This window comes from Colias philodice, chromosome 10 (assembly GCF_061535455.1).
Source record: "Colias philodice isolate Cphi_HAF_F1 chromosome 10, ilColPhil1 Martin Lab GWU primary, whole genome shotgun sequence".
NCBI lineage: Eukaryota > Metazoa > Arthropoda > Insecta > Lepidoptera > Pieridae > Colias > Colias philodice.
In genome coordinates, this window is record NC_143095.1 from 1,204,532 (window position 1) to 1,219,420 (window position 14,889).

Sequence of the window (14,889 nt, forward strand, 5' to 3'; positions counted from 1 at the left end):
TGGGGCTTTAAACTATCATAAAGGACTTTACTTGCCCCTGTTATAGAGAACTTAAACATAGCTCTTCATAAGTATATTATGTACATAATGTACATAGTAATTATAATATTCTCTAGTATAACTTTGCTGAAGGAGATGATATTATGTTATTTCTTTACGTAATTTGAATGCATTATGTCTGTCTGTATCAGCATGTACCTATTATCATATGACAATTCTTATCGAATTTAATATGTATAGCCGTCGTGTCATTGAACTTTTTGTTTTTTTTTATGTTTTTCAATGTTATTGCATTTAGTTACAACTTACGACACACATAATATTAATATGTAGGTAAGTTTCTAGGTATTTCATGTCAATGTTACAATGTAATTTTTACATTGTGTAAGTAAGGAACCGATTTGTGCACATTGAGGTATTACTATAGAGAGGACACCACGAACAAAATCTGTGTAACAAGCGCGGTGGCGCCGGCTGGCTAGTGAGTAGGCTCTTTGTAGATATTCTGCCTTTTATTACTTACAAATTAAAACCAATCAATGTATAACAAATAAATATTGTTTATCTTATTTAAAAAATATGAATAAAATTATCAATTAAAACCAATCAATGTAACAAAAAAAAATGGCTTGAGACGGTTGACTCTAACTCGTGTTAGAAATAGTTTAGTAGAGATGCCCTCTCTAGTACGTAGTACATGGTAACTCAATGTTTGTGCACAATGTTTTTAAAGCTTCACATTTTGACATTTTGTTATTGTATTTCTAAATAAAGAAAAATTGTGTGAGTTATTTTTTCAAATTGTGCCTTAATACTGCATAGCAAAATATAAAACTAGGAAACAAAATGACATGAATTTTAGGTGTTACGAAGTAAGTAGGTCAAGTCGTATAATTTCCGATACAAAGTTATTATGTGAGCTTAGCCGTGGTATTTTAGAGGTCGTCCAGCACAGCTCATACATGTAAGAATAAAAGTAACCATACTTTAACTGTTATATTTTTAATTTATCTGTCTAATGTCGTCATGTTTAAACTGATAATGAAAAATTCTAAATTGGGATGAGAAAAAATGTGGAAAAATCTTTCCTCGTTTATAAAAATTAAAATTTGTAAATGTATAAACAACTTGGCTTCATGAAAGTTTCTTTTCGTTTCAGTTATTGCAAAATTTGGGCAAAGTAGACCGGACACTCGATGACATATTTGAGGAGCATCTCCAGAACTTCAACCGGCAGCACCAGCAGGCCGTGCGGCTTCAGAAGGAATTCAATAATTATATAAGATGCATACGAGGTGAGATAAACCAAAAATTATTATAAAGTAAAAACTTTAACCCATTGAGCCCCAAGTGGCCCGATCGGTCCACGACACAATAGATTATCTATTGTGTCTGTGGTTCCGGGGCCTGAGTTAGATGAAAAAAAAGCTCTTCTTACTGTGTATCTTCTCTATCTGTCTTAATATTTTGTATAGCAATTTTAATGGAACGTAATAAATAGGTACCTATCCATACTTAATATTATAAATGCGAAAGTAACTCTGTCTGTCTGTCTGTTACTCAATCACGCCTGAACTACTGAACCAATTTGCATGAAATTTGGTATAGATATATTTTGATACCCGAGAAAGGACATAGGATAGGTTTTATCCCGGAAATCCTACGGGAATGGGTTTTTCTCTGGAAACGCGGGCGAAGCCGCGGGCGGAAAGCTAGTTTGTAATATTTGTAGACGGATTATGTTTTTGTCTACTGTAATTATTTCTATGTTTATTTCCAATTATCAATTTCTATAGCATTAATTTTGCCTTAACTTACACTTGAACATAACTTATACATACTCCCATCACTATGTAAGAAACATTTATAAGACCCATCTCTCAACATCCCATCCCGAATGCTTACAGCGGTGCAAACAGCGTCCAAATCGCTAATGGAGGCAATCACAGAGGTATACGAAAGCGGGTGGTCCGGCCACGACCTGCTGTACGTGCAGGCGCAGAACATGGAGATGCTCTGGCAGGATTTCTCGCACAAGCTCGGCGACCAGGTGCTGATACCGCTCAACACCTACACCAACCAGTTTCCTGAAGTCAGGGTTAGTATGGTTGTAATGATATTTTTGCTATGGCAAACAATTGCTTTGCATTTTAAAAACATACGCTCTTTTCTTCAAGGCCCCGATGTCGTAATTTTTCAAAGCTTCATACATATTATTTAAATGATGCCAATCTTTAATGGTCATGTTTATTGGCATATTTTAGTCGCAGCATAAAAAACTCTTTATTGTTGTGCCTTTAATCTACAGTGTACTAGAGGTCTACGAACAAAATTTTAGAACTCAACTTATTCGTAACTAGAAGTCTTGTGGCTTGGGAGATATAACACGTTGTTAAATATGCGGGTTCTGGAATATGCCGGTTTTATTCTATCCATTCTATTATATTCCATCGTTTAATGCTTTCTTGTGAATAATGTACTCAGAATTTTTAGAACGTATGTTTTGTGTACTTTTTTTATTGTCAAATTAAATTAAATTAATAAAAAACCTTATTGTTTTACAGAAAAAGATAGAAAAACGAGGTCGCAAGTTAGTGGACTATGACAGTCAGAGGCATAGTTTCCAGAACTTGCAGTCCAACGCAGCCAAGAGAAGGGATGACGTCAAGGTGAGTCAAATACCCTTTTTATTATTTTGAACAATAAATTAATAATTAGAAATAATTGTACTAGATATGGCATAGTATGTAAGAGTAAAAATACTTTCTTTTGTTCTTCAATATTAAGCTTCGTGATAGGGCAAATATGTAATAACACGTAAAGTTCATAAGCCTTAAACGAAAGTGGAATAGACTTGCGTGATAACGATAATATACGAGACCAAGTAACCTCTATATGAAAGACCATCAAATTACTATTTTCATATCATGCAAAGCTTACAAAAGTTATTAGTAAATATCTGCCTCTATGACGCTTGTACTCAATACTTAACTGAACAGACATAATGAAAAAATGAGCATATTTTTAAACGTATCTCCAAAAATAACTTCATACATAAATACACATAAGTGCATGACGTTCAAAATAAATGCATAAATCAAGGCCAGTAACCGCTTTATCGAATATTGTTTTAAATTCTCCAATGCATTAATCTTAAATGGGTAGTCTCGAGAGGTAGATCGAATTCAAGCGGTAGCATATTATAGTAACGAAGATGTTACAACGGACTATACAGTGGATATACACATTTGGGAAATAACACTTTATATTTTTTGAGTATTTCTGTATGAAGCAATCTGAAAATATCGATATATCATAATATACTATTAAGCTTATCATGGCTACTTATTGGCGAAAGATACATAAATAGCCACATTTTAAGATATGGTGATATGACATAACTGGATGAGGGTTACAACAAGAATTAAACAACTGGTACCTTCTACCGAAGCGTCTTCATCTTGCTACATTATCTACCACAGTTTCCCCGTTCTTCATATCTTCGTAATAAAAGGCTAAAAATAATCCCATATCAACGGTATTCCAGGTGACAAAAGGCAAGGAACATTTGGAGGAAGCGAAACGCACATACGAAATCCTGAACTCTGAACTACACGATGAACTGCCCGCACTCTACGACTCTCGTGTTCTCTTCTTTGTCAACAATCTGCAGACTCTGTTCTCCGCTGAACAACTGTTCCACTCGGAAAGTTCTAAGGTAATGAAAGATTGTATGATAAAAAAAATTGGTTGTCCGTAAAGTCTGTTTACTGACGATAGTTGAACGTGACAACGTCCGATTGTGCTTCTTTGTCGCTCGTTCCGCGCTCTCGCTTGCACTTCAAGCCTTACATGGAACGCCTCAGAGCGAGGTAACGCCGCATGAGTTTTGTTTTTTCGTGCGTGTAGCCGGCTTTATCGAATTATAAGACGTTTGTTCGGAATAGATAAAATAATTAAATGGTCACACTGATGCGGAACCGCGATGTATTCAATTGGCTAGTCGACTACATCACCTGGTGAGGGAGCTGCATTCATATTAATTGTTTGTCGCAGTCTATCGGTGTCCGCCAACCGCGCCGCTAGCGAGCAGTCGTGTATTTAGTGTTTTATCGGCCTACACGGAAGATAGTTATCTGCCGAGCGCATCGGGAGCGTTATTAAATTCGGCATTCGGACCACGGAGTTTTTAATATGCATAATATTGTGTATTCTTAATTGATATTAGTAATCACGCGCTGACCGCGAGTTGTTATTGTGAAGTGAAAGGACGACGGCAATGGCAGCTGTACTGTGGTGACGTATATACATCGTAAATTGTCTCTTTTGCATTATCTTTTATTATCTATTATTCCCGTAAATATAGTTTTTCCTCCCCAAGGGGCCCCTATTGTTTTTATAACATTTGACTGACCGACACACCACATATTATGTGCAGTTTATGTTCTACGCAACGTGGTAATCTCAGGTATGTACCTAGGTTTGATATTACTATTGTTAGTGTATAATGGTAGCAGAGCGAAATAAATAACATACATAATTCGTACGTATACAGAGAGTGGTTCGCCGACCACTGGGTTTTTTGGGTATACGTAACAACGTTGTCACGTCAAAAATATTATTTGGTCAGGTTTCGGGTTGGTAGAATAATGGTAAAACGGTAGAAGATAGATTGCATGCATTTAAAAGGTAAACTATATACCACAAAGTTTATCGTCGGTTCTTCTCTGTAGATACTGCTTTCCGAATCGGTGGTAAACAATATATCTATGTTATGACGATTCAAAAGCTCTTCTAAAATAATTCTATTCGAATAAATCAATGTTCGAGTTTACCAATATATTAAACTAGGTTTCCGCCCGCGGCTTCGCCCGCGCAGTCAAAGAAAAACCCGCAAAGTTCCCGTTCCCGTGGGATTTCCGGGATTGCGTCATTTTCCCGGGATGAAAAGTAGCCTATGTCCTTTCTCGGATATCAAAATATCTCCATACCAAATTTCATGAAAATTGGTTCTGTAGTTTAGGTGTGATTGAGTAACAGACAGACAGACAGAGTTACTTTCCCATTTATAATATTAATATGGATGTGTAAATAATACGTAACTACACATATAAACACGCTTAGCGTTTCCAAACCCCCCTATATTATCACTATCACTACATAGTATAAAACACAGTCGCTTTCTCTGTCCCTTTGTATGCTTAAATCTTTATAACTACACAAAGGATTTGGATGCGATTTTTTTTAATAGATAATGTGATTCAAGAGGAAGGTTTTAGTATATAACTAGTGGTCCGCCCCGGCTTCGCCCGTGGTACCTACATGTTTAAACTATCCTATCTCTCAAGTTGGATCGAACTGCACATGGTGTGTGAATTTTATTATAATCGGTTAAGTGGTTTAGGAGTCCATTGAGGACAAACATTGTGACACGAGATTAAATATATTAACTTATTAAGATTTATTTGGTTTTAGACAAAGCGGGCGAAGCCGCGGGCGGTAAGCTAGTTAATAATATTTGATTTAAATTGAATTCCAGGTGTTCTCCGAACTGGAAGCGATCACGGACAAACTAGCTATGGACTCTCAACGCGGCGGCTACAAGAAGACCAACAATATCGTAAAGAGCAACACGCTCAACTCGCACAACGGGAACGCGGTGCAGAGTGAGTTTATATTTGTTGACAGATTTGTTGCGCAACTTGTTGCGCGATCTGTTGAGCGACTTGTTGTAAGATTTGTTGAGCAACTGGTTGGGAAACTTGTACAATTTCTTGTGCAATCTGCTGAGTAACATGATATAGCTAACATGTTTTGTAAAAAAAAAACAACTTGTGTTGTACAATGTAACTGTCAAATTGTTGCCCGATATGTTGAAAAACAATATGCTCGATTTGATGCGCCTACTTGTTGTTTGACTTGTTGTGCAATATATTGAGCAACTTTTACTACTCGTTGGCCAAACTGTTGCCCGATCAGTTGTACAAAATGTTTTGCGATTCGTCGCTCAACTTGTTGCGCAACTGGTTGAGAATGTTCGATGTTTTGTTGCGTGTTCACTAATTGAATGTTTTAACGGTTTGCAGTTTGATTGGTGGCGATTAAAATGATTAATTTGTTAACGTACTAAGATTAGATGTTAGAAAAATAATATTTCTTCGCCAATCAATTTTATGTGAGTCAAATTCATTTCATATATTTTCTTCTTCAAGGTTTATTTCTTGAGAGCTATTGAAATAATCTAATTGAATTAATGAAAAAGCTGGAAGGTGATAATAAAAATATTTGACAGTTAATTGATCATTCCAAACTTAGTTTTATTCATATAAGTAACTTCTGATATCTGAATAGACAAGGAAGCATACTCATAATGATTTTTCGAACATTCGCAACAATAATTTTGGTTAAATTCAATGTCCTGTCAAATTTCGGTCATATTTTACAAAAATTAGGGCGCCCATATATTTTTTAATAAATTCTATAGACGTTCAAATCGTGGACAATATAAAATCATAACTAGAAATGATTTGGACACGAATCTACTCATTATTCGCAATAAAAATTAAATCAAGTACATTGGAACGCTTGTGAAATAGAAATGCAGTTTTTATTGATATGAAAAATCCCTGCTCATATCAAGAAAATATTTAAAAAAGTTTTTTTTTAATACTTAATTTTACAAGCGTTCCTGTGAACAATCATTACTATTAATTATTGACACATGCCCATATACGTCCGTGGCGAATGATAGTTTTTTTACTCACAAAATAACTATTGTTTGTTTTGTTTGGTATTGTACAAGGTTTCTGTAAAAATTAATTTCCTATGAATGGTTTTTTTACATTAACTTTTTACAAAATTGTACACGCCAATGTTACCAATTAATCAACATCATTCAATTAAAATAATGAATTACCGAGGATTTGGTGATACGTATTAAGTTAATTTGTTTCCCATTTTAAATATTTAAACAATTTTTTTATCAATGAATTTCTTAGAATTTAGATACAAAAATTCTAGTCAAAGTCCGAGTCAATACTACAGAAACAGACTAATAAAAAGGCAAAAATATCATTACATTTTTGATATGAAACTTATAGCCAGAATAAAAAGAAAACTGAATATCAAAAGAAGTCACTATCGAATGATACTGTCATTATTCACTGATACCGTATCATTTTTTGGGAATAAATGTCTTTATATTCTATTTATCAATGCGTGGGTAACATTGCCGTGTACAATATAACCGTGTGGGCATGTGTTCGTTGCTAAGTGTGCGCGTGTGTGTAGCGCCGCCGTCCCCCCGCGCCGCGCCGCCCTCCCCCTCGCCCTCCCCGCCCCCCTCCACGCTCGCCTCGCCCCCGCCCTCCTCCCCCGCGTCCCCCACGTCCCCACCCTCCCCGTCCCCGTCCCCCGTGTCCCCGTCTCCCGTGTCCCCGCCGTCCCCCAAGTCCCCCGCGCCGCTCAACGGACACGCGGACAGCGAAGCGGCCAACGATACGAAGGAGGCACAAGAGGATAAGAAGGTGGAGGAGTTGTATGATATACCAGTTGGTGAGTGATTCTATAGATATGTATAGCGTAGTTAAAAGTATGTATTTTAGTTCTGGTAGTATTTTCGAAGAATGTTTTCCTGTGTACAGATGATCCTGATTTCTATAGTATGATTAGAGCATTGATACAGGTTTTATAGATGTGAATGGTGGCTATTTGGGGTACACTAGTTTAAAGTTCATAAAGGAGCTATACGATTTCTGTCATTACTTATTACACATATCCCCAAAGTAGCATGATACAATGCACTATTGCCTGACTATACTTATCCCATAGGTACTGTATATGATATATCCCTAATCTTTCTCATAGGTATTGTATAGATGAATGTAGTACCGTAGTATGTAGCCAATAGATACAATGCTCTCAGGGTCGACAGCGGACACGGTAAATAACGTGGAAGATAAAGCACAGGATGAGGACAAGAATAAAGAAAAGGTCAACAATGTGAAGACCGACGATGTGTATGATATACCAGTTGGTGAGTTTATATGTTGTTGCCGTATTTGTGTATATTTAGTGTAAACGGGGCTCTGGTTAAGTTTCAGGTAGCTAATATGATGCGAATCTTTTTTGGCAGGCGCTTGTATAGTTTTTGTTTGTTGCGGCGCGTGCGTGCCTTATATTTTTTTTGCCATGATTTCTAAAAATAATATTTTGCGACATTGCCTAGCTTTACAAATCGTTTACAATGTTCAAAACGTCTTGGAATTATGTTAACTTTTTTACAGTAAGTTTGTAAGTAGAAATATTTTGAACAACTTTGATCAAACATTTTTACTTTAAATTATCTTTATTTTAATTACATTTTAAGTAAATATTGTTATGTTTCATTTTTGCACAAAAAATATATTTTATTGAATATCGGTCCAGCCATTCGAGCGTGATGCCGTTACCAAAGGAAATAGGGATTCATTTTTATATAATATAGAATTAAAGTTGGAAGTAAATTGAAGAACATGCAAGAGACTGCCATTTAAGATTCGTTATTTTATCGATACAGATCCTAATAGATCATTAACCTAAATATTTGGGGAATTAAGATAATTGAGATAAAATGTCATATTTTTATTAAAAATATTAATTGGTCATCCATAATTACGCTGTATTCTAACATTGTATATATTTTATTTATTTATATCTGATTTCAGGCCGGTGGTAGTATTATTTGTAAATATTTATTATGTATGTATTTCTTGCTTGAAGTAATTAATATACATGCTTTGCTTGTGTTTGTTTAACTATAAGAAATAACCAATTCTAAATCAATAATCATTTTTATTTTGCCAATTTGCTCAGGTATGTAAATTAAGTTGCCATGTAGGTATTATAGATCGTCAAAGGTATGAAGATGTTACCACAGATTATTTTAGTCAAATTATGAACAAGAAAAACTTTCAAGCGAAATCTGCAACAAGCTGATGCCAGACAAGTTATTTCCATAGTAAAATATTATTTCAATTGAATGAGCACATCCTCGTCCCAATGGAAATGCGTTTCAAAACGTTTTTTTCATCATTAAATATGTTAAAAAAATGTCTTTTTTTTAAATAAATAGAAAAAATAGACCATATGGTGAAATTCGAACCAGTCGTTGCAATTTTAAATATGCACGCGTGGCTACGGTAGGTTTCATAAAATAAAATAAAAAACTTTTTGAAATGGTGACACAAAAGGGTCCAACGATCATTATATCTGTGAAAAAGATGGGAAATAGGCACTTTTATTCTAAACTAGCGGTCCGCCCCGGCTTCGCCCGTGGTACATATTTACGTTTTCTCTACATAAGAACCATCCTGGTACTTCAAGTAATATAATAAAAAAAGAATTATCGAAATCGGTCCACCCGTTCTCGAGTTATGCGCTTACCAACACATTTTGCGATTCATTTTTATGTTATACAAGATGATGTACATTCGCAGGGGCAACGCTGGCGGGTCTGCCGGCGGGCGCGCTGTACCGCGTGCGCGCGACGTACCGCTACACGCGGGAGGACAGCGACGAGCTGTCGTTCGACGTGGGGGACGTCATACGCGTCGTGCAGTACGACGATCCCGATGAACAGGTTAGCTTGTTGAAGTGAAACTTCTTTATCGGGTTTGGACAAAAATTTAGTGTAACATTTTTGCGTTACGCCGTACGCGTGACATTTTTGCGTTACGCCATACTCGTGACATTTTTAAGGTAATAAAGAAGTTTCACTTCTTACGTGTATACTCTAGTACACACATACATTTTTTTTATATTAGACTAGCTGCTCCGCGCGGTTTCACCCCCGTGGTTCCGCTCCTGTTGGTCGTAGAGCGATGATAAATAGCCTATAGCCTATAGCCTTCCTCGATAAATAAGCTATCCAACACCGAAAGAATTTTTCAAATCGGACCAGTAGTTCCAAAGATTAGCGCGTTCAAACAAACAAACTCTTCAGCTTTATAATATTAGTATCTAGATTAATTTTCAGTCTGATTATTGTGAGACTTGTTCCCTTTTTCAACGATTTTTATGTGAGTATAGTATTATTTTTACTTGATTATTGTGATATTTGTTCCCTTCTAACTGTTAAATATCTTAATCGAATTTTACACGTCTTGTTTATCGGAATTTTTTTTCTACATAAGGTTTAATCACTCATATTATAAGGTTTAATTTTATTAGTATGTATTGAATTTGACTCTTATTAATTCTTTCGAAATTCATTACTGAAGCAACATTTTTTTCATAACTTGCTGCAGTATATGAAATTACATTTCATAACTCTATGGAAAATGTTTTTGTCTCAAATATGTACATGTATATTTGTATATATCCACTTATAATCCTAAAGAATAGAAGAATAACTTATCTCTTTTCTGCAGGAAGAGGGCTGGCTAATGGGTATCAAGGAATCAACAAACGAGAAAGGAATGTTCCCGGCGAACTTCACGCGGCCGATTTGAACAGTAACAACGACACGCAACCACCTTCACTTGATACAAGGATCTATGTAACGCAGCGTAATGTTAAACGATATTGGTATGTTATCCAATGGAATAAGGTTCATTTTTGCGTGTATGGATTTAAGTATTAACCGGCCATTTGCATTCACGTCTGTATAAGAAAACAAATTTGCAGCGTGTTCCAAAACAGTATTCATTGTAGCCGGGCTGCGGAATGACATGCAAAAATGAACTTTATAATCTTTACAGAGAAATATCAAATTCGGAATTCCTTTATAATGTTGTATATTTTAAATATTTATTGGAAAATGTACTTTATATTGGGAAACATAAGTTTCTTTATTGTGAATTATCGTAATCAAATTTCGAAATTTGTTCGAATATTAAACTTTTTGTTTCAATCGAAAATGAATCTTACGTGTGTAAATAAACATATTAAAATCCTCTGAACTATTTGTAACATTCGAAGCGCTGCGTCACAAGGTCCCTTGTCGAACTCAAGTTTAGTCGTTTTTCAACAAAGCCCCTATTTTTGTTAACTCCCAAATTTAGTGTTTAGCTGTTGAGATTTATTAGATATATATTATTTATTATCGGTGTTGTATTACAACGAATTATTTATTATAACGAGTGTATATACGGGCATCTTTTGAATATCATTATTACGGTGTAATCGATTTTGTATGCCATAAAATATTTTTCCTTTGTAACACGTGTTAAATAATATCGAACAATTTTATTTTATAGAATGTTTCAACTAAGTATCAACATATCGTCAATTTTTTGAAATATTGAATTTTTTGGATTTTATATGTAAAGATGTCTGAATAGAATTGCTCAGTTTAAAAGTGACCTTAATAATTTTATTGATAAATTATGAAGTAATTTTTAAGATAATGCGTACTGGAATATATGATGATTTCATTTTATGTATTTTATATCACTTGAAAAGAATCACAAAATGGAATCTGAGAAAAAAAAATTATAATGTTATTTTATATGAACCAAAAATCGCTTATCAATATCTTTACGTCTGAGTGCATTTCATTTTTTTTTTCTGTGAATACTTATAACTTTAGAGTCATTCAATCCCATTAAAAAAAGTAAACTTACTTCTCATATATACATAATATGGAGTTTTAGAATCATAAAAACCATTGAATAACTTTAATATTAGTATGTATATCTACTATATTAACATTAAATACATCAATCAAAATCATTAATGATAGACGATTTCAAATAATTGTTAATACATAGACTTGCAATTAAAAGGAATTGATGTGAAATACAAATAAAATTGAAAATATGTAATTAAATTTTAATCATTTGTATTGTATTTTTAACACCTAATACAAAACTAAGACGCCCAAAATATAATAAGTGAATTGGAAGCAGTTATTTTTAAGTTCACTTGAATGTTTTATATCGACACAACGTAGTTATTAGTGTATATAAAATCGATTTAAATACATATTGTTGACCCTATATTATTGTTGATAATATTTTTTTATTATTAATTATTCAATAATGTAAACTTGCTTTGTTAAGTAGACATAATATAAATTGATTTAACCATATTAGTGAATTAGTCATCAGCTAATTATTATAAATGGTATGCTTAATTAACGGTGTTTGAGAAGGGATGTGTTTCAAATGATAAATAAAATAAAATCTATCAGAAAAACAAAAGACGCGAAATGAATTAAAAAAAAATTAATACACATGTTTGGAAGACATCCCTCAAAGAAATTATAATGATCCAATTGTTTCAAATATTATAAAATGTGTGTCAAAAACGGTGCTTCTGATTGTATATAATTCACGGTTTGCTCCCATTATAGATTAAGAAGCGATCATTTTCTTATCGGCCTATACGCGTACTATTTTATTGTGGTTTGAAAAAAACGTTAGAAAAACTAATTTTAATTATGATATGGTAAATTTGAGTAACCCCAACTAGATTTAAATAGAGAATAAATAGCGCGAAGAGACGGACTGACATATTATGCAAAAAAATAATAAAAGCACTTTTTCAATGTTTTTCACCTGAATTATTGGAACCTATTGTTCGCAATTTAATTCAATTTTTGTTTTCGCAATGTTATCGTACGTGTATAAGGCCGACTTACATTTAACGTTTCCAATATTTTTATGTTTCTGAGTTCAGCAGTGAAAATGTTTTACAATGCAAAGCAATAATGAAGTCAAAAGCCAAACTTAGGCAGTGGATAACTGAAATTAAATAGGAGTTTTTAAAATAAATTTAACAAAAGTTAAAAGAAAAAATATCAAGTTTTTGGCTTTTGTCGTCAGAGTGCCATGAGAAGGTCCATAATAGATGATAATGTGTAAGTTTGTTAGAATTTGTACAGTTTATACAACTGGAAATAAAATGTTTCTCACATTTATGTCTTTTAATTGATACATAAATTTCCATAAACTACCTAGTACCTAATGTTTGTCCTTCTATTTGAAATTTTTGAATATAAGGTAGGTAAAAAAAATAAAGCCTACCCACTTGAAGTCGAAATCAAAAAATATATTTGGTTTACTCTTAATTATTTTAAATATTCTAATCAACATGAAGATTTTTTTTTTTTATATTTACTAAGTATCATGTAGAAAATTATTAAACAAACTGTATGTTTATATCAAATGCAGTTGGGAAAGGCCCTTATAAAAAGCAGGATCAATAAAACAGTGACCATTAAATTGTAATGAGACAACTTATATAAAATTAACCCCTGAACTTCAAAATAATTCATAATCATCATCACAAAATAGTCCCACACTAGCAATCAAATTTTTTTATTGTTCGACATGTTGAAATGTCAGAAAAATCGATCATGTAAAGAAAAATGCTCAGAGCAATAAACCTAATGGATGTTATTGCCAAGTTATTGCCCTACAAAAAAAAATTGCAACATCAAAATTTGAATGTCAAAGTCAGTCCTTGGCCGTCAGGTGTCAATGTTATTATCGCAAATCCTGTATTCGAATTTTGATTTTATTTCGAGTTTCAATACAAATTTTAAAGTTTTTGTGAAATAAATTCAGTGGATATTACATTAATTAAGTGGTATCTTTTCGGATTGTTATAATGAATGCAGTATTAACGTGAAATAGAGTGTATATCGAAGCGGCATATCGGTAAGTTTCATCGATTTATCCCTGCTATATTTGTTTTCGTTCGTTGACCTTAAGCTGAATGGAAGCCTCAATTTCCACCTTTGTAAAGCAATAGCATTTCTTTTGATTATATTATAATTTATAATATACGAACTAAAATAAAATACGCAGTAAATTTAATGTGTGTGTGAAAGTAAATTCAGACAGTAATAAATACATATAATACTTTGATTTTGCAGATTTCGGGTCTTGAAAATTAAAAGTGAGTACTATTCTTTTAACTTTTTAAACCTTTCAATTAGTAGTATGTTTGATTTAATAAAGTTATGAGAAATAGTTGCTTGTAATTGTATTTTATTTTTTTTACTTTGCTTTTGTTTGGGGAATTTATTTTTATTGTTACATACAAGTAATATGTTCTTATTTTTTGTTTGATAGGAATCCAGTAGTACAAAATGCCGTTAGAAAATATAGTTTTATTTGTAAGTATTGTTTTTTTATTATTTATATTTATAAGTTACTGAATTATTTGTACAAGGTACTGTATAATTTTAAAGATCTTTATGATAATGTATTGAGTGATATTATTGAACTTAGTCAGCTTACTAAGTTATTTATAAGACTTGTTAATTGTTATATCTTATAGGACAATTTTAGAACACATTATCTATTTCAAATGATTGGTCAAATTTGTCAAGAATAAATTGAAATAACATGCTCACTCAGGAAACTTTATTTCGTAAGCCAAACAATTGATGCATAGATTTAGCATATACTAAAAATAATATAATTAAAAACATCTATTGAAAAGTAAATTCAATAGACACTTGAAAATGATGATTTTCACAGAAAATTTTCTTGTAGGAGGATAAAATTCATATTGATACATAAGCAGTAGTCCACATCGCTTAAGTCTGCAACTCCGCAGTCCTTAATATTATAGAGCCTGTGTAAGCATTTAAAGAAACAAAGTGAAGTTTAATACTATTATCTTATAATCCATAAGCCTCTTAAATGATACCTTGAGGTACTTCTAATGTTTACCCGTTTTATGCAGTAGGTTATTCAGTAATTTATAATATTTTTTCGATTATTCTTCCTTGTTTAATAAAAGTAGCTGGTTTCAACTAATTTTTCACAAAGTCGTAAAAATATCTTCCTAAATTGAATTGGTATTACTTTTGCTATATATATCAACTTTACTGACTTTTATTTTGAAAGGGTCCTTGATATTGGTTATATTTTTCCTGTAAAAATCATCACATGT

General features: G+C 33.1%; 1 protein-coding gene and 1 long non-coding RNA gene across 5 annotated transcripts in view; one reads left to right on the forward strand and one right to left on the reverse strand.

The window, feature by feature from the left end:
* Positions 1-12,897, forward strand: part of Amph (amphiphysin) — a 42,934-nt gene extending 30,037 nt beyond the window's left edge. Inside the window, exons 2-10 of one of the 4 annotated variants that reach the window (XM_089699703.1) lie at positions 1,160-1,295; positions 1,908-2,098; positions 2,565-2,669; positions 3,548-3,718; positions 5,540-5,666; positions 7,291-7,554; positions 7,925-8,035; positions 9,477-9,619; positions 10,410-12,897. In XM_089699703.1, coding sequence (XP_089555829.1) covers positions 1,160-1,295; positions 1,908-2,098; positions 2,565-2,669; positions 3,548-3,718; positions 5,540-5,666; positions 7,291-7,554; positions 7,925-8,035; positions 9,477-9,619; positions 10,410-10,490 — 1,329 coding nt within the window. In that variant the 3' untranslated portion in view covers positions 10,491-12,897. The remainder of the gene's footprint in view (positions 1-1,159; positions 1,296-1,907; positions 2,099-2,564; positions 2,670-3,547; positions 3,719-5,539; positions 5,667-7,290; positions 7,555-7,924; positions 8,036-9,476; positions 9,620-10,409) is intronic. The other 3 variants (XM_089699704.1, XM_089699705.1, XM_089699706.1) reach the window with 3 other exon arrangements.
* LOC149485003 (uncharacterized) overlaps positions 1-14,889 on the reverse strand; it is a 126,006-nt gene that overhangs the window by 37,583 nt on the left and 73,534 nt on the right. The window lies entirely within an intron of this gene.